This window comes from Eurypyga helias, unplaced genomic scaffold (genome assembly GCF_000690775.1).
Source record: "Eurypyga helias isolate BGI_N326 unplaced genomic scaffold, ASM69077v1 scaffold26244, whole genome shotgun sequence".
NCBI lineage: Eukaryota > Metazoa > Chordata > Aves > Eurypygiformes > Eurypygidae > Eurypyga > Eurypyga helias.
The window spans coordinates 36,488-59,466 of NW_010244808.1; the positions used below are offsets into that span (position 1 = coordinate 36,488).

Here is a 22,979-nt window from a genome sequence, read left to right on the forward strand (position 1 = left end):
CTTCCAGCATGCGGAGAAACCAGCCTGTTCCTTGCTGGAGGAAGCACAACTCCGTCCTTTAAGTACTAACGCTCACATATCCTGCAGCTATTGCTCAGTATAACTTCCCCGCTTTCCTGCACCTCATCCCAAAACCACTTTGTTAGCAAAGCTCGCAGGGTCCTCCAGCCGTTCAGACCAACCGGTAAATAAATGCCCTGGTTCTTAGTGCATGAGGAAATGAAGCTCCATCCCACCTGTTGTAACCTAATGGGGCACGTACTACTGTACAAGATACAACCGACCAGCTCCTCACACACGTGCTAGATTAAGCACAGTGAACAAAACCCTACTCCAACCCCTTGTGCGTTCCAAGAGTAGGTCCCCGCGGTCCCACGCTGCTGCCAGGCAGCACGACTGCAGCTTGTACAGGCTTCAGCCCCCATCGCGCACAGCTGCAAGCCCAGCCCGTGCCGACACAGCTCTGAGGTGGTGTCCCAGGGAGTGCTCTTTGAGAAGGATGCTGTGAGGCATCCTACAGGCGACCTGGCGTTAAGAAACAAGCAAAAATGAAAGGCAGGTGGCGCTTCAGGTTTATGTTCTCTCAGCAGGCCCTGCCCTCAGAAAAGGTAAAACCGGGAGAGGCCTCAGCAGCACCGCACGGACGCAGCATGGCGGGTACCTGCGGAGTTTCTCGCCTCCTGGCTGTGATGCAGATGAGAATTCAAAGCTGTGAAAGCTCTTCAGAAGATGGGCAGAAGGCGTAAGCTTTCGAACATGACCTCTGCAAAAAGAACGCGCGTGCCTGTGAAGCCGCCTATGTACAGCCAACTGTTTAAAACGTTAAATTTAATTCCCTTAAGCAAAATAAGGCATGTTTCTCCCATCGCTCTTGCTAAGGACCTCTCCTTCCTATCCTCCTCCCTTCCTCCGCTGCGGCACGGCATCCCGCTAGCTGGAAATCCTTTAACAAAGAACTCAACAAACCGCAGGTGAGGAGGCGGCTCACTGCTGTTCGTATTCCCGCTGGCTTGGAATTGCTATGGAGCCTTCAGGCTGAGAAACCAAAGAATCGAAGTGAAGCGTGTCACCAAGTCACTGGCTGCAGAGCAGGATGCATAAGCTGATCAGCTGCGTTAACGATGCAGGGAAAAGCTCAACCTTTAGGTTGAATATGCTGAACACATCTGCAACAAGAGAAGCAAATGTCAATTAAACAGGCCAATTAAGCCCTAATACTCAGGCCTTTGCTAACCACCGAGCACAACCCAGTCCTCCCCAAATAGCACCACCACAGCTGAGCAGACGACCGTGGAGTGGGGAGCTGTGCTTTAATGTGGAATTTGAAGCACACCCCGAAGGGGTGACACCGCTCCGTTACCGGCAGCACCTCGCCAGCGCTGGCAGGGCAGCACGCCCAGGCTGCCTACCTGCTCCAGCTTCCCTCCCAGCCAGGCCCCACAGGAAGGATGACAGTATTATTCCTTCATCCCCGTCTTCCCTCCCCCTGCAAGATGCAGACGGGAAGCTTTGCTCTCCCGTTCTTCACCCCTATCCCCACAAACAAGTGGAAACAACGACTGATAGCAATCCCAGGCTAACTCTGGACTCCCAGCTTTTCCTGCGCGTTCAAAGAGACATGTTCTGAGGTGCTGGCTCGTGTGAAGTGCCTGGTGGATGTCTGAAGGGAAAAACAAGGGAAGAAGCAAGTTCTGGCTCACCGCCCGCCCGCAAAAGGCTGGTTGGTGATACGTACTACAGTATCAATCTCTGCCGGGCCCACCATCCGAGACACCTCGTCAAACTCTTCAGGAGACATGGGGAGCAGATTTTCTGGAGACTGGAGCCTGGAAGGGTGGCTGATGGAAGGAGAAGAGCAGGGACAAACCTTCACTAAAGCAGCGAGGCACAGCAAGGCTACCGCGTCCCGCCCCGAGGCCAGAAGGCCGCTCAGGAGGTCTCTTGTGAAGACAAGCAAGGCTGCGAGCGATACACCATGCCGTGCAAAGCCAGCATGGCTCTAAACTGGGCCTAGTCAGCGATCCGTATTCTAATCCAGCGAGTCCAGCAAGTCTGTAAGAACTCACTCTTCAAGAAATTATTTGCCAGTACAGTTGCCTGCAAGTTTCTAGAGTTTTTACCTAAAAATGGTGTTTCAAACACAGCACTGCACAAATGTGATCAGATCCTCAAAGAGAAGGACAGAAAGGATTTGACAGGGGCACCTACACCTTAAATATTGTGAAGGGACATGAACTCCAGCTAAAACGTTACGATCTGTCCCTAGAAATCCAGCATTTCTGTGGAAACTTACACTTCAGATACAGAGATTAGCTCAGTCTTGATGTAGCCATTTCCCTTGGGACCATCCAAATCCATAGGCTCCGGTGCTTCAAGGAGAAAAAAAAGAAGTGGGTTGTTTTCAGTCAGTTCACACTGCCATCTCCATTGTACCAAAAGTAAAGCTTGTGACCCAGATAACGTGCAAGTCTCTCTCATGCATTTTACAGCACTACAGTTAATTTACTCCATTTTTCAGTCAGATTTTCCTTTTTGCTTTTTCCCCCTGTAGAAAATGGGGAACACCACCTCCCCGAAAGTCTGACGTAGCTGTAGCAACACATCCTGCCATCTGCAAACCCAGGCCTTTTCCGCACCGGGTAGCGCTCAGGGGCCTGCTCTCGCCTCTAAGCCAGGCAGCACTCGGGCAGGGGGGAGGCTGCCGAGACGTTCAGTCCAACTGCCCCCCCTTCTTTCTGCGCCACAGGAACCACGCAGTGCCCGAGCAGCTCAAGGACACACACCACGCTTCAGCCGTACGAGCCAGTTACAGCACTCACCCTCCTTCGGCCGGGAGTAGTATTTGCCAAAGGCATTGTCTTTGGGTATGTTGGGGTACAGAAATCTCAGCGGGTTTTCAGGAATGTTTTCAGCTGCCATCACTTTGTAGTTGCGAATGATGTCGGGGAAGGTAACAGCAGAGAGCTCCTTCTTGGTGTATGGCTCTACCGAATGGAACTGGGGCTCTGCGGATGAGAGAAGCAGCAACTCTTAAAGGTGCTTTCAACACTTGTTTCTAAAACTTTCCAGAAAAGCTGCAACCACTTCCACAAATTCGGAAGCCACTTGATCAAAAGCCTTACCTGGATGACACCACTGTGCTACAGGTAAATATTTAACGACTGCCAAAGGGAGCACAATCGTTGTGTGGGGTAGGAAGTCACGGTGGGGGACACAGCGTAAGAGATGGTTCTGGGGGTATTTTGTATTCAGAAGGATTGGGGTGACCTGTCCGTGGAAATTAACTGCAATATTTCATTAACTAATTTAAGTTGTGCTGCTTTTTCAGCCTTCTCCCAAATGATGTCATTCAAACTCTCTTGCCTATTAGGAAGTTTGATCCTAACACACCACTTGGAGCTCTTACCGAGACAGATAAAGCCCCCCTGAATGCTCCAAATACCATCACCCTTTGTGTCATCATTTTTGTCTGTCTCAGCTATGAAGGCAGAAAGGGAAAGAAGTCATTCAAGAACATTCAGCAGTTTCTCTTCCAGCTGTTGTAGGTCTTGGGCTCATCCAGGTGAAGTGACAACAGCTGCAGCATCCTGGCAGGTGGGCCCAATTTAGGCAGTATGATAAGGGAAGAACCTTGATCAAGAACGGTTTCTTCTGGAAACGGGAGGAGGGAGAACTGCGCAGAAAATCAGGTGATTGTGTGGTTTACCTCAGGAGCATGCGGGCAGGAGGGAACGAATGTGCTGGACTGTGAGTTAAAGAAAGCTGTTTGAGAAAGGGGTGTTGCACACAAGGTGAAGTAGTGGGAGAGAACAGCAATACAGAGGGTGGAATGTGGCTGTAGTGAACTTTTCCTGGTAAAAAAAATCCCTGATAGGGAAGGTAACGAGGGTTTGCAGGGAGGTGCAGGTGTGCGTGTGCTAACGGTCTCTTGCTAAGAGAGACCCTAAGGAGGCAGAGAGATGGCGCAGGTGGTTTGTCCTCAACAGATTCCAGGCCACACGCAGCACTTGGGAAGTGTTACTGTGGTAGCTGCAACCCTGAACAATCACTGTGTGGCTTCAAACTACACTGAGTAAGGCGTGTGTCTGCTATAGCTTGTGGCTCCTTGCTTGCAGGAGTGGGAGCTGCGGGGGTGGTGCACTGTGGTGGTTCTCCGAGTGAAAGAGAAGAGGATTGAGACTTCCTGTTCTGAGGTAAGCGTCTTGTTTGAAGACAAAGATGTTCTCTGTTACTGACTTACCAATCTGAGATCCTTCTACCCAAGTAAATGTGATTGCTCCCTCTCTGCTGCTTTCACTGAATCTTAGTAAAAATGTTCCTGGGCTCTGGTCCTTCAATAATGCACGTTCCTTCTCTTTGCTGATGAAACCCATGATGCAGCTGTAATGTCGAAAAGAAAAAACTTTGGTGGCTTATCAGTTCATTTTTCTGAGCTCAGAATAAGAGACTTGTCTTTTGCTGTCAAAACTAGGTTGTGGATGCAGGAGTGAAGCTGTGTGTGTGCAGCGCAATCAGATTCCAGCTAGCTGGTTTAACCTCTGAAGTGTACCGAGGAAGGCTTGTTTCTCCTCTTTGGCTGAAGAGACAAAGTTTGCCAGCTACTAGGTTGTGTTGTGTAGGTGTGGGGCTTATTTTATTCCTTGTGCATGCTTGCTAGATGAGCTGTTTGTTTATTCCTCAAAATACTCTATTGATAATGTTTTGAGTACTGCTACTGGCGTCCTGTGCATTAAGTTAGGGAAAGTGCTTTTTGTGCAAAAACTACTGCGTGACCGTGATTTTGCTTAGAAATCTGAGGTGCTGTAAGCTGTCCTGTTTTGTGGGCATGGGTTGGTTGGTTTGTTTGTTTTAAATGGCATGCTTTAGGTAACAAATGTGTTCAGTAGCAAATGTACTGTGTGTAATGGTGTCTTTAGCCTTCCCACCCCTCAGGTCTCAAGAAAGGCAAGTGTTCCCTGAGGCTGTAATACCTACTCCTTTGTGTACAAGGGGAGTCTCTATCCTAATGAGTATTACAGATTTATCTCTTTCCACCCAAATGTCTTTGCAGTTTGCGAGAGCTTTCCCTTCAGTTTCTTTTTTGACTTTGTAGGAAGCAAAGATCTGTGACTATCTAAAAAGCCAGCTTAGACAGGAAAAACTAACAGTGCTAAATCTTGTGTTGGTTATATTTAGGAATTAACTTGCACTTCTCTCTCTCTGTTAAGCCCTAAATAGGGGATGGCTCTCTGTTACAAGTGCAATGCTATCCAAGGCTCTGTACTGTCAAAACCAGTCCTGCAGGCACGCAGCCACACTGAGGCAGACCACCGGATGGGAGAGAGCTGCCACTCAGCTTCAACAGTGTTGGCAAAAGGTCCCACTGGGCTCCACTTACCAAAAAAATCTGTAGCCTTTAGGCATTGAAACAAGGTTCATACTATGAAGGGCTCTAACAGAACCCATCTGGAGTTAGGGGGCAATAATTGGATGCCTGCTGCTGAATTCAGCAAGGCAGAGCAATCCTGCTGCTCTATGGCTTGTGAGATATGAGGGCGTTCCACTGTGAGCGTGTCGCTGGCAGGGTTTCATAATGCAGCTAAACCTAACAGGACTGTGACCTTGGCAGAACAGGTTTGTGGCAGCAATTACTTGAGAAATTAGCAATACTAGGGTTAAAAGTTTGCTAAACCAGTATAGAATGGCAAATGGAACTGGTTTTCCATCTGGCAGAGCCTCACTACTTAACACTCCACTACAACCGGCAGAGACTGCTCTCTGGGCTTGTGCAGCGGATGCAGACCTCAGGGTCCACTGCTGCTGTCTGGAGGAGGCTCACAGCAGTGCCTGCTTGGGGCAGGCTCCTCCTTCGGTTCTCTCGAGATGGATGGTCACTCTGGCTTGTACCGTGTTGTACTTTAGTCTTTCCTGTGAAACGCAGAAGAGGCTCTGCTCTAGGGTGTGGGAAGAACCTACTTAGGGTAGAAGCAGAGGCAAAAAAGGTCACAACCTAATGTTCAGAGCCCTGCTCAGTGACCGAAATAGGACAGCTTGGTCATCTGACGGCTTTGCTGCAAGCAACTGTCTCTCTACAGATTCCTCACTACTAGAATTCATTTGCCTCTGATTTTTTTCTGGTTGCAGACCAGACCCATCTTTTTTGTAACTTCACTCAGGTCTTACCCATCATTCCAGAGACACAGGAGGTGTTTCTTAATAAGCTCCAGGATTCCTTCAATCCACAGCCAAAAGGGGAAATTTTTATCATTTATATTTTCCTGAAAAGTAGAGGGGGAAAATAGGGAAAATGAAGTATGAATTTTTGGTAAATGGAGAGGAAGCGAGGTCTCAGTCCTGCCAGCATCTACTTGTTCTTGCATTTTTGTCCCCTTTTTCTTCTTTCCCACCACCCCATGTTCTCTTATGTTTGTGTTTTGGTTTTTTTTCTCCCCTGTTTCTCTACTCCAAATGGACAGAAACTATTGGCAATGAAGCATGTACTGAATCTTAAGACAAAAGGCAGTGTGACAAACACCTGCTTGGGCCTACAGTACCCACAAACGCGTGATCCATCGCCTCTCGCAGAGTGACACTGCCCTAAGAGTAGAGAGAAGGCTTTGGTTCCTGCTTGGAGCTCTTGGACATCTAAACTATCCCATGGGACCTTCAACCAGGCAGCTTAGAGACACTTTCTGTTCAGACTCGGACTTCAGTCCCTCATGAGACACCCATAGTATTGGAGTGCCTGTAGGTCACCAGAGCTTGGCGCGTCCCCTGCAGTCTGCTCCTGTCAGCTGTCCTGTCCTGCTTATCTGCACTGCCTCAGGGTCTAAGGGCCGAGTGTGAAGAGTCGCCCTGTCCAGCTGCAGCCGCCAGGGCTGCGAGATCTCCTTTCTGCTGTCATGCTGGCCCTCCTGACAGCCCTGTGCTAATTCTAACCCAGTCGCTCCAGTCTGGGAAGTGTCCCTTGCTGTGACAGAGAAGAACCGCTCATCTTGCTGGGTTTTTTGACACTTTCCGTAACGGTTAAAATGGAGAATTAGTCTGTTAATAGCAATTGCATTAATCATAACGAAGACACTGTGTTTGAAAGACGCATTTTGCTATACAGTTTACATGGCTCAAAAGCAATCTCAAAATCATCTACTACTTGTGACTACATAGGGCCCACAAGGAAGCTGGGGGGGACTTTTTACAAGGGCCTGTAGTGACAGGACAAGGGGTAATGGGTTTAAATTGAAAGCGGGGAGGTTTAGATTAGATATAGGGAAGAAATTCTTCATGGAGAGTGTGGTGAGGCACTGGCACAGGTTGCCCAGAGAAGCTGTGGATGCCCCATCCCCTAAAGTGTTCAAGGCCAGGCTGGATGAGGCTGTGAGCAACCTGGTCTAGTGGAAGGTGTCCCTGCCCATGGCAGGGGGGTTGGAACTGGATGGTCTTTAGGGTCCCTTCCAACCCAAACCATTCTATGATTCTAAGCCCTTTTTCCTCCTTCTGCTGCTACTTTAACCACACCACCAAAACCTCCCACAACTATGTAAGCTCTACAAAAGAAAGCACCCTGAAAAACAAACCAACCAAAAATCCCCCAGACAAAGCTCACTCTTCCATCTCAGTTTATAAACAGAGTTCATACCTTGCAGAATCTTGTCCAAGGAATAAGCCCATCGTGAGATCCTCCATTTGTTGGCCCTAAATAGAATAAATTGATTTCAGTCACGTTCCATAAGCAAGTAAGGCTGAAATGAAAGTACTTACAGCACCGAGTGCTGAGTGTTTATTTACAGCTCTGAGCTGTTGGACTGAGAAAGAAATGCAAGACTACAGTATCTTCATGGCTAGTACAGGGAGAGCTTGCAGGGTTCCCCCTGGAGAAGGTCGCTGCATGGGAATGACCAAATCTATTTAAACAGACCTTGTGTAATGGGTACTAATTCTGACCCTTTCCAAGCGTGTGCTACACCTAACACTTGCTGGTTTCAAAACACTGCCAGGGAGGGGTCTGAAATCTTGCACATCTCTTCTCCAGCAAAACAAGAGAACTGCAACCTGGAAGCTTTTCTGTAGGACCGCAGCAGACCCTACATCATCGTTCCAAGATTAAGCACTTTCCTGCTTCAGTTCTGGTGACTTGTAGGTTTTTGCCCCAGAAACTCTGGGCTCCTAAGTCTGCCCCCACCACAGACTCCTCTCATTCCTGTTGCAATCATTTCCCCCAGCCTTGTTTTTTATGCCAACAGCATTTCATAACCACATCAAAACCACAAAGAAAATCCTATGCTCTGACTACAAAGCTACAGCTATGCAGACCCTGACTGTATTCAGAGCCAAATTCTTTCCGTTACAGATCATGCTATGGATTTCAATGGAGTCAGAAATAACCTTCTGTTTACCCCCCTCTCTCTAAAAGTAAACTGGGTTAGGGAGCTTGTTTCTGATGCTGCTAGTGCTAGAGAACAGGATTCCGTTCACCTTCTCATCATAAAACCAGCAGGGTTGTATCCAGGCACCCTGTTAAATTCCCTTGTACTTCCCAAGTGCCCTCTTGCATTAAGGGATCCTGAAAACATAGTGTTTTGGCTACCTGGATTTTTCCAGTAGGGAAATACTTTTAGCTGTGGAGAAGATTTAAATAGCATCCTTCCTGTTACCAGAGATTGACAAAGAATCTCTGAAATTCTCAAATGCAAGTTGACACCAGAAATGTCAGTGGTCACCTTGTCTTCATGATGGTTAATTAGAATAAAAAAATTACTCTCCTTGCAGAATTCTGAAAAGTAATCTTCTAAATCAGTAAGCTTTTTGCCAGATCTTATGACCTGGGGAAAGGAAGTGAGTTAGAGGCTGGAATGCTGTACTTGCCACCCAGATCCACTAATGCCAAATCCCGTTAAATATAAGCGCTTCCTGAAACTTAAGGATTAGTGGAATACACTCAGTCAACAGTTTTTTTATCTAGAGTCCACTGTGCAAACTTAGCAGCAGTGTCAAGTGCCGTGGCTGTCTGGGGAATTGACAAGGAGTTTGAAAAACACAACTCCTGGCTGAGCAGGCTTTTCCTAAGGACCTGTGACCTGGGAGATGTTCAATTTGATATCCTTTCATAGTTTCATAGCATCTGCACTTTGATATTGCAACTGTGTTCATGCAGGTAGAGCACCCACCCCCTGCTGCAGCTGGGGGCATGCATGAAGGTAGAATGAACAGAGATGACTTTAAAAACAGACCCCCTACAATGCCAAGAAACAGCTACCTCAAAGGTTGACTGAACAGATCCACTGCTTCAGTAGTTCATTAAAAGGCAGGGGTAGCCCCAGTCTGCACTGCCCTAATGCACAGAACCCCTAAGGTAAACTGCAGATTTTTCATGACCTGGCTGTTTAAAAATGCTACTGTACTGAGAACTGGAAAACATTCCATTGCTGTAAAGTGAGGCAGTATGATGGCAAAAGGTGTGAGAGGAAATGAAAACTTCAAACAGGAAGAAAAAGGTTGAGAGCGATGGAAGCAGACCATACCTAGTAGCTTCTCTCCCAGCATGCTCAGTTGATCTGCGTTAAGTCCTCTCTTTGTTACAGAAGAAAACTGCCAGCTCAGAACTTCAGAAAGTTTGGACCACTTTGCATAAGGTGGATTCAGAAAGAAGGACAAGTTCTAGAATAGAAAGGAAAAATAGGATCTACAGTTAATAAATGTTAATTCTGGAATGCCACTTGAATTCACAAAAGTGTATTGCCAAAACAAAATGCAGGTTTACAAATGAATGTCAGCTTGAGACAACTCTGGAATAGGTGGCTGCAATTCTGACAGGCACTCCCTACCACGAAAAGCAGTCTCTGGGACTTTGCTTTGAATGTGTCTTCTTCCAGTGGGCAGAATTCGTAGATTGCTCAAGGGCACTGTATCTGAACCCCTGAATGTTTATTTGGCTTCTCACTGTGTACTGTATACACTGGATACAGTGTACAATGCCCTTATGTGGGTTTCAAGCATTGTCCTGTTTAGGACTGGTAAGGAGCTCACTGCCTTACTCGGTGGAGTCGTCTGCATGGAAAAAACGCTGCAGCCACTTGTATACAGACAATGCTGGAAAATCATAGTACTTCTGATACAATTTTGGGACCTGTGGAGGCTCCTCTTCTTGCACATAAAGAGGTAGAAGTGTGTGTGTTGGTTTGTTTTCCAAATACCTTGGGATCAGTAGACAGCATGTTGAACCATAAGATGGAAGCCCATCCGCTTGGAAGCTGGCTCACATTTGAGATCACCACAATGGGAAGGGATGTGGTCTGAAAGGGACACAAAAGGAAACACGTCACGCTTTCTTGTACCCCGTCTGCAGCCCTCCTCTAGATCACCCTCAAACACATTTACACTGTAATTCCCTGCTTGCACAGTCTTGACTCCTTCGCTTGCAGTTTGTACACAGGGGAGAAAGTGTCAGTATGATTAGAGAGACACTGGTGATTTTTTTTGTCTGATAAGGACTTCTACTTGGTGTCAGTTACGGTAGCACTGATAGTAACAGAGTTCTTAGCACGTGGCTTCTGAAATAAATGGAAACGGATACCGAGAGCTTAAAACACAGGGTTGGTTATCAGATGCTGTGCAAAGCACATCTAATCTGCTTTACCCAGAGATGTGACAGCATTCTCACTGTATGTGTGTACACAGAGATGATGTGAAGTGTCAGCTGTGTATTTTGAAGTAACTTGGTGTTTGATATCCAAGTCCTTTAAAAAAATAAAAGCTCAGACCGTCAGCATGAGTGACGTACAGAAACCTACATCCACCTCAGTTTCATCCAAGACATACCTCTAGGTCTATTACCAAGCCAGGCTGGCACAGCTGCGTCTCAAAACTCAGGGAGTGAAGCTCTTCTGTTACAATGAGAGGACCCTTTAAAGGCAAGAAAAAAGAAAACCTTTTGGGGACTGAAAATTGCTTGGGGGGTGGGGAAGGAAAGCATTTTATCATAGGGAAAAACCTCTTCTGCCCAAGGTTACTTGCTCTGGACCTCAGAAACAGTTTATAGGTCCAAGTCAAGTGACAGTGATAACTTCCTAAAACTGCCTGTTAGAATGGCTACTTTTTAGGTGCCTTTTTTTTTTTTTCCTGGCTCCTACCCCAAAGCCACAGAAAAATGTGTCCTTGCAGAAAGTCCTGTTAAAGCTAGGTGCTAGTGAAGGAGAGACCAGAGGCACACCGTTCTGGCAGTAGGTCTCATTTGTAGACAACTCTTATGTGGATCGTTTCCCAAAAATGCTGACCCCCTCTCAATCTGTCAGCCTGTGTGTTTCTTCATGGCACGGAGCAGAGCATTGTCTTGACTGCCTTTTTAGGGTTATGCAAAAGCTTTTGTTAGTGCTGCTTACCTCATTTGTTCTGCTTCCTGCATTTTTCTGTTCTTTCAGTTGCTGCAAATGAACAGAAATCTCTGTCACTCGTTTACCTCAGCCACAAAAGAAAGTAGTAAGGGATGCAAATGATTGCACGCTCTAGTTGCTCAACTATGTAAACCTGCTGTGCTAGTGTTTGAGCCTATTTCAATCTAAGCTGTGGAAGCCGAAAAATTAAACTATAGGTAACTATTACTGTTTTACAAACTGTTCATCTGTAAATACAGATACTGCACCACTTCGGTGTAATGCCTTTATGTAAGAGGCCTTCTAAGAAAAGCAGAAGTGTGAAATCGGGAAGGATCAGATGAAATACTGGTTTATCATAGTATTTCACCAAGTAACTGGACAAAACTACAGACAGGGTCCATTCTGGACAATGGAGGAAGGAAAGAAGAATTCCACGTTCACTGGTTCAGGACTTGCATTTTTCCTTTCCTGTTACAGCAATGGAACCCATCTGGTTGATCTTGCCATCTGCAGACCAAGTATTCTATAGTCTGCTGAAGGCTCTGAATTTCTTGTAGCTGACCCCTCCTAGACAATTTTGCTCTTCCAGTTTCAATGCTCTTTAAATAACTCTAAGCCTTCCTACCTATGAGCCTTCCTCTGAAAGGCCCAAAGTAGCACTTCTAGGCTGCTTTTTCGTTCTCCTCCGAAGAACTCATTGCAACATAAGCTGTATGGCAGCAAGTAGTCTGGCTTGCCTTTCTGCCCCCATTTCAGTGACAAATTGAAATGCTATTGCTTTGAAACACTCCAAAGATTTCAAAAAGGGAAGAACAAAGGAAATGGATAGATGTTCACAGTTCCTCTTATATTAAACAGTGACTTCAATAACAAAAGCAATTTGTCTCCTTCCTACCACACCCTCTATCCCACAATTAAATGCATGCATCAGTAGAAGAAAAAAAAATCCCCTACCAAGTGCCTGAATTCTGCTGCTAGACTTCCATTAGTAGATTCTTCCATGTTCATTACTTTTGTGTTTGTTCCCAAAATATTAAATTTCCTGAACCTTCACAAAGAGAGAAAAGAATGAAGTGTCTCATTCATTGAAAGAACCCAATATTAATATACTAAACTGTAATGCCACGTACCCTTTGACTGAGTTCTTCTCACTTACATCTCTGTAAAAAAAAAAAAGGATAAATGACAAAGTAAAAACCTTGTAAAGATTCTACCACAGACACTGAAAATGTGGGTGTTTTAGTAGCTGACTGAACTGGTAAAACACTTCTGTGAAATGTTGTGTGCAGGGTGTAGAGGATTGGCTCAAGCAGTCAAAAGAAATATTGTGCCAAGTAGGCTATCTTTTACTGACACTTAAGTTTTGTTGTGGGGGCTTTATAATCACTGCAAGTCCTTTCTTTTACTACACAGGCTTTAACTCTTGCTCTGAGGAAAAAAGTTCTATAGTACTGTCATTCTAAATCTGCTTTCAAAGCTTACATCTCATTGAACTGGTTTTCCCACCACTCAGGATTCTACTGAGCTCCATTGTCTCTGGTGCATTTCTCAAAACATCAGCTCCCACATCCACATAAGGATTTCTTTTCCTTTCACCACCTTTCGTGCAGGTTTCTGGACCCCAGACCGGTTTCAAAAGAACAGGATGGCCCTTGCAGACTTGAATGTGAAGATGATAACCCACCTGATAACCCACCTGCTTTCTTAAAAGCACAGCCCTCTTTCATGACCTTACAGGCACTGCTGTTATCTTGGAGAGCCTGTTACATTTCTTTCCCTGCCCTTAAAGCCAGTGCTGAGGCCTTCCGTACCTTGTGACGTGTCTCTCATGGCAGAGGGAGATCTAGAGTGAGGGCGTGGGTAAGAAAAAGGGAGGATGTACCTGCTGCCATGGAGAACCCACCTGCTCCTGGCCAACTTGACACTTAAAATACAACTGCCTTTTGGATTTCTGAACAGGGGGACTGCTTACCATTAATGTACAGAAGGATGAGAAAAATGCAACGTACTTATCAAATAAAACTTTCACTTTCAAGTTGTAGTTCAGTTCCTGCAATTTCACCAGCAATCTGGAAAAAGAAATTATTTTGTAATGACTGCAATTGTTAAAGACAGGTTGTCTTTTTATATTTCAGCTGCACAACTCGGGGCCACATACAGGCTCCAAGCTTGCCCCATACATGATATCCTGTTTGCAGTGACAGGATAAAGTAGCAAGGTCTCTAGGCACTCATCTCAGGCCCTGATTTAGAGAGGAGACTAGATGGGCAAATGAGTTATTCTTCTGCATGACAAAGCGGTCTGCATGTGTCTGTTCTGCTGTTTCGTTGTGTTTCTTCTACACTCGGTACCCCCGTTTTCTGGCAGAGGGTCAATGCTAAATGCAAATTAAGCGTTGGTGGAAGACATCCTGCTGTCACACGGCACTTCCCTCCTCCCGAACCTAGCGCCGAGGTTACAATGCAAGACATGCCATCAGCTCTGCTGTAGGAAGCCAAGGGCAGGAAACGCTTACATAAACCAAGACGGGGAAGGGGAAAACATACCTCAGCTTTACAGTAAACTGCACTCCCGTCTTCAGAACTAACGGCCTCTGAGGATGTGTTGGCATGCACGGCTGCCTCTCTACCACAAAGGAGCTATGGAAAGAACAGATTAAAGGCAGTGTGATTAAATCGGTGTTGTCCTCAAGGAATTAGGAATGACGTAAAAAATAAACTTTTAAAAGAATGGTGATTTACCAGTAGTACTACACATTTTATTCATTCAGGCTCAGTCTACACAGAGGTCTGTGTCTGGGTTTTTTTCACGTGCACCAACAGTGCTAGAAACATTGCAAGTATAAAGTCACTTAGTAAGGGTTGGCTTTTCCTAAATACACTGCTGGCTGGAGGAGGGAGAGTGCTCCCTCAAACCTCCCTGCAACCAAATGGCATGTAAACACTGATGTAACTAGCGTAACCTGAGCGAGGAGTGTTGCTCTGTTTGCCACTTCCCAGTGCTTGCTGAATTCTCACGGCGCTGTGAGGCAGTGCCATGTAACAACACGTGCCCAAGAGCCAGATAAGCTAGCTAGGGATTTGATGAGGGCTAGCAAACCCCTGAATACTTCTAAAGTGTTTCTACTGTTCTCAAGTCTTAGAACTGCGGAGACTTTTCCTTCCGCTATACTCCCAGGAAGATAACTGAACAGCAGCTAGACTTCTACAGGTCTTCCTCATTGCCTTCACTTCATTGAAAAGCAGTACCTGTGTTTTCCAATTGAAGATCAGTGGTCAAAGCACCTGAAAGGGATCTGGAAAGCTGGGTTCTAGCCCCCATAACAGGGTATTATCTACTGTATTTAAGCCCCTCCTCAGATCTGCTTGTTTCAAGTCTTCTGCAGCATGAATTCTTGTCTACTGTACATCTACAAACTGGGACACTGATCCTATGTGGGGCAACTACCAGTTACAGTCACTCGCATCATAGGGATGGTATAGTGATACGGTTGGCCTCTCTGTCCTGGAGACAAAGAGGATGCATCCAGAGACAAAGCATTGAGAAATCTAGTTTGTATTTTGGGCATAACTTGGTGTGGATGTTTTCTCTCCATTTACCTGAGCTTTGCAGGGTGGAAGCTTAAAGCAAGCAATGGACTAACAGACTGAGTTTGATTCTGTAACCCAGGCATATTGCAGTGTAGCTCCTGCTAACTTAAACGATGACTGACCACAAACCCTTTCTGTGGGCCTAAACCTGTGGAAACCCTAAATAGGCTAAATCTCAAAAATGGTCATTTGTGTGTTTAATGTTAGTGACAAACTTAAGAAAACCTCAGAAAATGCAAAGCTAGCATGTAGGAAATATTGATGAAATGGAAGGAAAGGTGCTCTCTGTCCATTTCATGTAAACACGAGAAGACCCTTCTTGTCTGTTACCTCTGGATGAGTTGTTTGAAGAGACTGTATGTTCGGTCCTGCAGAACTTGTTTATTTTTTGTGATGGGATCAGGGTCGTAGGTAAACTTCTGTTCAAGTTCCTCAAGCTTTTTGAGCTGCTGACGAACTTGCTGTAGACTTTCAGCAACAATGGTGAACCTACAATTACAGAGTCTTATTACTTTTAGCATGTTTTTTGTATTGCAATAGTACTGAGACACCAGCCAGGTGACTGTCCCTACAGACTAGGCAGTGCAGAGAGATCACTTCTTGCTAACTAGAAATGTGGTGAGATAATACGATCAATGAAATGTAGTTATGCTGTGACAGACTGAAAATGTGTTAATATAAACAATCAGTACTTTTCACAGATCTGGTGTTCCTTTATAACACAAATCAAGTTCCTGGCCAATGCAGTCCTTGACTGGAGACTTACCAGTTCTGTAGCTGGTCAAGACAGGCATTGGGTGGGCCACCAATACATGCAGTCTGTTGTCTGTGTTTCCACTCCACCAGCTCCTCGTTAATAAGACCACTCTGTGTGTGCTCAGTGGTGTTCAGCAGCTGTACTATCTTGTTCACCACTTCCTACACAGAATATTAAATTACAGTTTATTAAAAATACTATATACAGGAAAACTAAGTATTTGCTAGAACAGCACTATCTGTCTTGCAAAACTTGGCAAGCACATCAAAGTAATAGTGTGTCAACAGAGGATGTTTCCTAAAACACCTGCTTCTTTTTAGCTGGAGTATTTGCTAAATTCAGTGGAGAAACAAAGCCTATTTGGTATTGCTGAATTCTGAAGAGCTAGTGTCTCACGTTCACATGTCCCAGGTGTGTACCTGGGATCGCCCAGTGCTTGCTTGAGACTTGAGCACTGCAACGAGAGTGAGCACATTCAAATATAACATTGCTGCCAACTTTTTAATCAGTTTTTCCTCAAGAACATGATTATTGATATGATACTTTTTCCCCTCTTACTGTTCTTTTAACTTGTACTGACAGAATTCAATCAAGGTTGCTAGAAGAGAAATGCTTACAGAGATTCTAGATTTTCAGCCAGGATGGGAAGAATGAAATCTCAGTTCAACTGACAGTAGAAAAGTTTTGGGTTTTTTTTTTTTTTAATGTAATTTTCATTGGGTTGACATTAAAAAAAAAAGTGTTCAAAATGAAGTGCTGTTGCCTTCTGAAAGAAAACTAGAGTGCTACCTTTCTCTTGAGGTCAAGCGATAAAAACATCTTCTTGAGATTCATCTGTTCTTTCTTGTACTCCTCCTGTGACACACCGTTGGACTCGTGCTCTGTAAAAGAATCCAAATTGGGAAGGTGAGGCTGAAGGAGTGCAACAGGTCGTGCTCTTGTGAGAACAGGGAAGTACCCGGGGGGAGGGAGGGTTGGGAATGCTGGGGCAAAAGGGGACCTGCCTGGCTAATGTCAAGTGAAGTGCATCCTTAAAGCTTAAGGGAGGAAACATTTACTGCCTCCTAGACTCTTTCTGTGATTTCTCCTTTCCCTGTTCTGAAAGGGAAGTCTACACTTAAAGCACTGATCCAAGAAAGAGCCACTACCCCAGTGAAGTAACTGAGACATAAGTTTGCTTGCTTTTTACCTGATTTAAAGTGGTGATTATACTGTGTAAAGATACACACAGAGCAAATGGTTCTCATGCTGACTTCAGACACGAATCACTCTTATTACAGTTAACTTCTGTTGCCAGGTTAAGTTATTTCAAGGGAGGATGTTTACAGCCTCCTGAGGGTAGCCCAGGCAGACAGATCCTACCTAGTCACCCTAGCTACTACCTCTGCTGCCTACTGACCTTAAGTTAGAGCTTCCCATCTGCCTCACAGCAGCGCTACCTCCCCCAGGTACAAAGAGCAAGACAGTGGCTCAGAGCTCCCCTTAGTATCTTCTGAACATCTCCTTCTTATGAGGGACAGTCAACTGCCAATTTGTGTTGGAAAATGGAGCTTTTAAGCTTTTTCTAGAACAAAGCAGTCAAAAGGAGAGACTGTTCTACATAATGAAACCAGTGTGCATGTGCTTCCCTTGGTACACGAGGGCCTGAAAAGCTTGAAAAAGTGAAGGCATTCGTGGAATACAAGGTGGCAGAGAAGCATAAAATTAACTATTTAGATATATGGCTGAACGGGACAAAGGAACACTGTGCTAAGAAAGACACTCTTGCTTCCTGTAAGAACAGACTATGCAGAGAATGCATTTTCAGGAACTTGTTTCAGCATAAAGCAGAATTAATAAAGGAGGGATGTTATCAGAAAGTTTGACTACAAATCATTAGGTTTTGCTTCTTGACATAAGACAGCAGAGTTTACTCTCATCAAGGACATACCCTATTGCATATAGTTTATAAACTGCTCACCTCTGTTCTGCAAGGTTTTACATTTAAAGTCGTATTCATCTTGCATATCCTCTAATGTCTTGATGTCTTGCTCCACGTCCTATAAAACACAAATAAAAGTGGCCACAAGTATTCAATACTTTCATGTAATGCAGGACTTCTGATTAGGAACTGCCTGGCACCAGCCATCTACAGAGATGAAGTCCAGTTTTACAGCAATGCCTTTTCCTGGAACTCCCTCACAGGAAATATGACTAAACCACCTTGTGTCCACCCTCCCTCCATCTTCTCCGCTAACTAGAATGCAGCAAACATGAAATATGGAAAAGCTCTCATTGGCTAGCCATATAAGTCCACAGAATTTAGGAGGACCTAGGCTACAGTGTGAAAACCTGGAACAGCATGCAGCATTTTAAACAAACTTTCAAATTCTTAGGTGTTGCTTGGAGAAAAGCTTTCTGTCGTGACAGTATCTAAGACAACAAACATCTATATGGTAGCTGAAAAATCTATCTGGTAGTTAACAACAAAATGGTCAGTATATGACTTCTTAAGTTTTTCCTCAATTGCTAGCACTTCAGATGGGTGAAGTGTTTTGCTAAAATTTAAGCACAAGAAACTGGCATTTGACTGATTTAGAAAACTCAGATCTGTATCATGGTCCTATTGACATATAATTACTTTCTATTTTCAAATAGTCACTGGTGATAGAGTTGAAAACCAAGCCATTTCCTTATTTTCATTTGTGATTTTTTAGAAAATCTTATTTTATGTACCGAAAGCCTTTCAACATGTGTGACTCAACAAACACCAAGTTAAATAGTTATACTATACTTACTATAACACTGTTTTTTACAGCCTTAACTTTTGCATCAAACTCCTTCTGTTTGTCCAGCATCCCAATCACAGTGTTCTGTATGCTCCCCACTTCCATCTGAGGGAGGCAAGCAGAACAACAACGGAAGTCAGTGACCCATAACAGCAAATACTTTTTTTCATTTGTGTAAGTTACTGGCTTTAGTTGGCAAATGGTCTGGTAAAGCATGGCTTGTTCTGACAAATCATAGTAAGGTTTTAGAATATAAAGCTGAGTTCAGATAAATTTGTGAGAAACAAGGGAGGATTAAAAAAGCCTGTTTTGTGGGGATGCTGCATTTTTTTCATCATAGCAATATAAGGCTATAAACATATTGTTTTCTCTCTGCACAACTCCATTCTTCTGTTTGCTTATCTTCACATATCTTCTAAATGTATTTCAAGAAAACAACAATGTTGAAGGCTGGATGACATCTACAGCAAGTATTAGATTCATTCACGCAGGACTTGGGGAGAAACGGGCTAAGAGCAAGAACCAAGACAGGTCTGTGTACGGGCAGTCGGGGTAACCTCGTACACAACTTCTTTCCTACAAGGCATTCAAGCAAGTTTTAGATCTCTGTGCAGTTTCTCTGAGAGCTGACCTCAGTTTCATGCAGAAAGCTTACTGCATGACATCCAAATCACTGCAGCTTTCCCTGAGGGAAGACAGGCTTCTTGTTCCACGTTAACAGCAGTGCTGGTGTTAGAAAGTTGCTGGTCTTCCAATGTGGGACAGTCAGGTATGCACTGTTGCTCTGATTAATGCCTTGACTTAAGGCAAGGTCGTCTAAAGTGTTTATTTTGGTAACCTGCCAAAGGTCCCCCATTACAGACTTGAGCCAGAACATTAAGACAATCTGAGCATACTCTAACACCCAGGATTCTCCTTTGGTTTTTACGATGCTTGTGCATGCTTTGTGTTTCATTTTCTCAGCTCTGGGAGACGAGAAGGTTCATCAGAAAGCAGAGGTAGGGCATGCTGTTGTACTCAGTGCCCACAGGAAATATAGGAGGACTTATTTCCCTCTTTGATGACCCAAATATATTGCATGCTGGAAAGGCAGTTGTGAGTGCTTTGTCATAAGCCAGAACAGAAACTGAACAGCTGCACTGCAGCTACAAGGGCTCTGTCAGAGTCACATTTCCAGAGGAGTTGTTTTGGACATGGTTGCATTAGGTCCCTGTTGAAAGCCTGTGTCCGAGTGCTCTTCCCACTCTACCAACACTCATTGAAAAACCTGCCCTAAAGGGAAGTACTTAAGTACCAAACTCGAAGTGCTTGGTCAGTCACCACTTTATTACTACATAAGTAGATTACATCTAGCTGCATAGTTTGCATATAGCAGATTTTTTTCTAACTGTGGATTTCTTTTTATTGCACAACAGTTCTCCTTGCAGGGGGGGGGGGAAAAAACCCACGCAAAAAAGATGAAAAGTCAGAGAACAAATGAGAAAGGAGAAGAATATAGCTTTACCTACGGTTCAGAGGAAAGAAATGGGCGCTTTTTTTTTTTAAGAAATATTTAGGTGTGCCTGGGAAGGAGAATAATGCAGCATTTTCCCAGAGAGACAAGTCCAAATAAGCACCATGGCTCAGCTGCTTAATACAGAGTAAATTCAGGAGTAAAATGCAGAATAAAGATAAAATCTTGTTGAAGAAATAAGGCAGGCACTAGTTATTAAATTATAATAAAATCTGATGAGCACATCAGGCTATGCTACAGAAACATTAAAAGAAGTGTAGCTTTTACATCACTCAAGGAATAAAAATTACTTCCTGGCCATTTCGCCTCCAAATGCTTTGCATGGCACAAACAAGACACGCTGTCCAGATGGTCTGTATCAGTGTTCACTCTTCTGTCTTTAAGAAACCCGTTGTTGGGCAGAGAGAGCACAGCCCAATTCCTCTTTCAGTCTTCTTCCACTCTTTCTATCCCAAGTAACAGAAAAGAGCAGATACAACTGCAGCAGATATTCAAAGACTAAGTTACCTGATTTAATAACTGGGCACTGTTCAGTATCTTCCTCTCCTCTTTCAGACAGTTGTAGATGATCATTGCCATGTGTATTGGGTCTTCTTGGAAGTTATCCTGCCATTAGAAATGGTCTGTTGTTAAAGTTCATACCCATAATGTATTGTTCTTCAGTAAACTGATTGGCAAAGAGATCAGTGCTGACTGTGTGTGAGCATTTGCCATAGGGTGACAGCTGCAAGCACCTCCAAGGAGTTGAGCTTCTGTTTTAGTTCATTAGTGTATGAAGAGATGGGACTCGCAGAAAACAGCAGGGAAGGGCCAGAGACTTTACTGGGAGAAGTGAGATACTACAGTCTTAGAGAGCTCATCCTCTCTCACCCTTTGAAGTATAGCTGCTGGTTGTGAAGGGTGGCTGTTCCAGTTTGATAGGTACAGCTCTTCTTGGTGATGTAAAGGAGATGTTAGCTGCCCTTTACCAACACGCAGACAAGGCTGGGTATAAATTCAGCCTTATTGTTTTACATGCATATGCAGTTGAAATGTGCTCTGGGTTGAGTATGGCCCGCTCTGCCCAGGATGGTGCTGCCCCAGGGGGTCACTGAGCTGTCCCAGCCTTCTCGACTGACCTTTCACTGCTGACCCTATCGCTAGTACCGGGTAAGCACAGCCTGGGCATGTTCTCCCTCCTCAGAAATCGCTCCCTCAGTCACCGACCTGTGGTGAGGAGAAGCTAGGCGTGTGGTAAATAGACTGTGGGGAAGGTGATCCTATGGGAGATCCTCTGGCATAGAGCGCTGCAGGGAGGAGGGGAGGACTGGCTAACAGAAATCGTGAGGTCCCCTAAGGGTAAGTTCTGCACTGCCACTCACTACCAACTGCTTTGGTCCTTTTCTCTGACAGCACGATGTGAGGCACAGACGTGCTGTCTAAGGACAAATTCTTTGCTATTAACTGTGATTTCTTTCCCTGTGTTTCTTCTGCACCAGAAACTTAGCAGGACACTGAGGAAACTGGCTGGGGAAGGGGTGGGGTAAATGAAACTACTTTCGAGTAAGTGTTCCAAATAGTAAATACCATAAGAACTTCAACTTTACTCCTTTCTAGAGTTCTCAGAACTTGAATCTGTACTGGCAGTGAAACTGTAACTTTCTAACTGTAGCCAATTAAAACAAAACAGGTGTAACGTGGAATTCCAACTTTCAAATTAGGATTTTCACACATTCTCCGTGTAAATCCCTGACTGCAGGGTGGTTTGCTTAGCAGCACCCCACTGCACTACTGAAGCAATTCAAGCAAATGTACAGGCATATACCCCAGGCGTACCTGAAGATTACGCTTGCTTTTCCTTATGTTGTGTTGCAGCAAAAAGTTGTTTTCTATCAAGAATCTACTAAACTGATCATCGAGCTGTGACAGCAGGTCATGGAACAACACGGTAGCAAAAGATACGTTGTTGGCTGCATGTTCCCTAGAATAATTTAAGGCATGCTTGTGTTAAATGCACTTTCAATACAGCATTCAACAAACATATACAGGATTAGTTTATCTTTAATCCCCAACTCCAGATGTAGTATATGCAAGCAGTAGGAATTACCTTCAAACATAAGCCAGTTTCATTCTCTCAACTTTGACTTTACTTGATACAGAAACGTTTGTTTTTCTCTGTATCGTTCTTGCCACACTGTGCAACTTCATCTACTCATTCCACACGCACCAAGAAGCTAGACATGAACCCAATGCACGTGCATGCTGTGTACCACTCTTCTAAAAGATGGCACTCCATAGAAATCCTGGCAAAAATTCAGTCTGCGAACAGCAAGAGACTGAGCTGCCAAGGTAGGAACTGATCTGTTTTAAACCAGCCGCTTTTGTTACAGTCCAACTGAGGGAGATATGAGGTAGCACACTTGTTACTCTAGGGATCAGCCCCCCACTCAGAAGACCCTGAGGGGCAGGAACACAGGCTATAGCACCCACAGGGCTACTGAAGCATCCTACCAGCAAAGGTTCACCTAGCAGCTTGCTTCCCCAGTATTTTTCTGCTGTCTGTATGAGAACACCACTTAGCACGCAACCTGAAGGTAAGTTTCTATGCTTACCAATCCTGGTTTTCCAGCCACTGTGCCAGGTACTGCCTGATTTCCATAGGAAAGCTGTCATCGTACAGCTGGTGAACTTGCTCCAAAAACTTGGAATCAAGTTGCTGTAGCTGATACCACTGAGTCATCCTGAGGATGCTAAAAATAAAAAAACGACAACAAAAACCCAAGGTAAATGTTTAGGTAGTATTTGGACTGAAATGGTGAAAGTCAGCCACTTAAAGTTTTCATGAACAATGGCAAAATTGGAGAAGTGTTTCCAGCAAACAAAACCATTTTATTTTCAGCTGTAACAGTTCCAGAAAGCATACAACATCTGTGCTTGCTTTAATTAAAAAGAAAAACAAAAAATTGCAAACTAGACAGTGTGCTATTGCATGAAAAGTAACTCAAAGCTGTATCACCCTTCCCT

General features: G+C 44.6%; 1 protein-coding gene across 2 annotated transcripts; it reads right to left on the reverse strand.

Moving 5' to 3' along the window:
- Nucleotides 1-1,082: 1,082 nt before the first annotated feature.
- On the reverse strand, nucleotides 1,083-22,695 carry STAT1 (signal transducer and activator of transcription 1, 91kDa). Of its 2 annotated transcripts, XM_010149883.1 has the most exons (23): nucleotides 22,568-22,695; nucleotides 21,792-21,936; nucleotides 20,484-20,582; nucleotides 18,473-18,568; nucleotides 17,656-17,734; nucleotides 16,485-16,576; nucleotides 15,705-15,856; nucleotides 15,269-15,427; nucleotides 13,895-13,987; nucleotides 13,358-13,417; nucleotides 12,479-12,508; nucleotides 12,303-12,396; nucleotides 11,355-11,396; nucleotides 10,795-10,878; nucleotides 10,170-10,268; nucleotides 9,498-9,633; nucleotides 7,616-7,671; nucleotides 6,163-6,257; nucleotides 4,241-4,380; nucleotides 2,820-3,005; nucleotides 2,294-2,369; nucleotides 1,736-1,838; nucleotides 1,083-1,166 (listed from the first exon to the last, which is right to left on the reverse strand). In XM_010149883.1, the coding sequence occupies exons 1-23, from the start codon at nucleotides 22,693-22,695 to the stop codon at nucleotides 1,143-1,145; spliced, it is 2,268 nt and encodes a 755-aa protein (XP_010148185.1). In that variant the 3' UTR covers nucleotides 1,083-1,142. The 2 variants fall into 2 exon arrangements, with proteins under 2 accessions (XP_010148185.1, XP_010148186.1); XM_010149884.1 differs by lacking the exons at nucleotides 1,083-1,166; nucleotides 1,736-1,838 and having other exon boundaries at nucleotides 2,290-2,369; nucleotides 2,820-3,003; nucleotides 4,233-4,380.
- Nucleotides 22,696-22,979: the final 284 nt, after the last annotated feature.

Excerpts from the sequence above, each read along its gene's own strand:
- STAT1 (XM_010149883.1), bottom strand. The coding sequence starts at position 22,695 with ATGACTCAGTGGTATCAGCTACAGCAACTTGATTCCAAGTTTTTGGAG. Across the intron at positions 15,428-15,704 it reads CTTGACCAGCTACAGAACTG|GTTCACCATTGTTGCTGAAA; the intron begins GTAAGTCTCCAG and ends CTGTAATTGTAG. Across the intron at positions 1,167-1,735 it reads CGGCAGAGATTGATACTGTA|ATGTGTTCAGCATATTCAAC; the intron begins GTACGTATCACC and ends CTCTTGTTGCAG.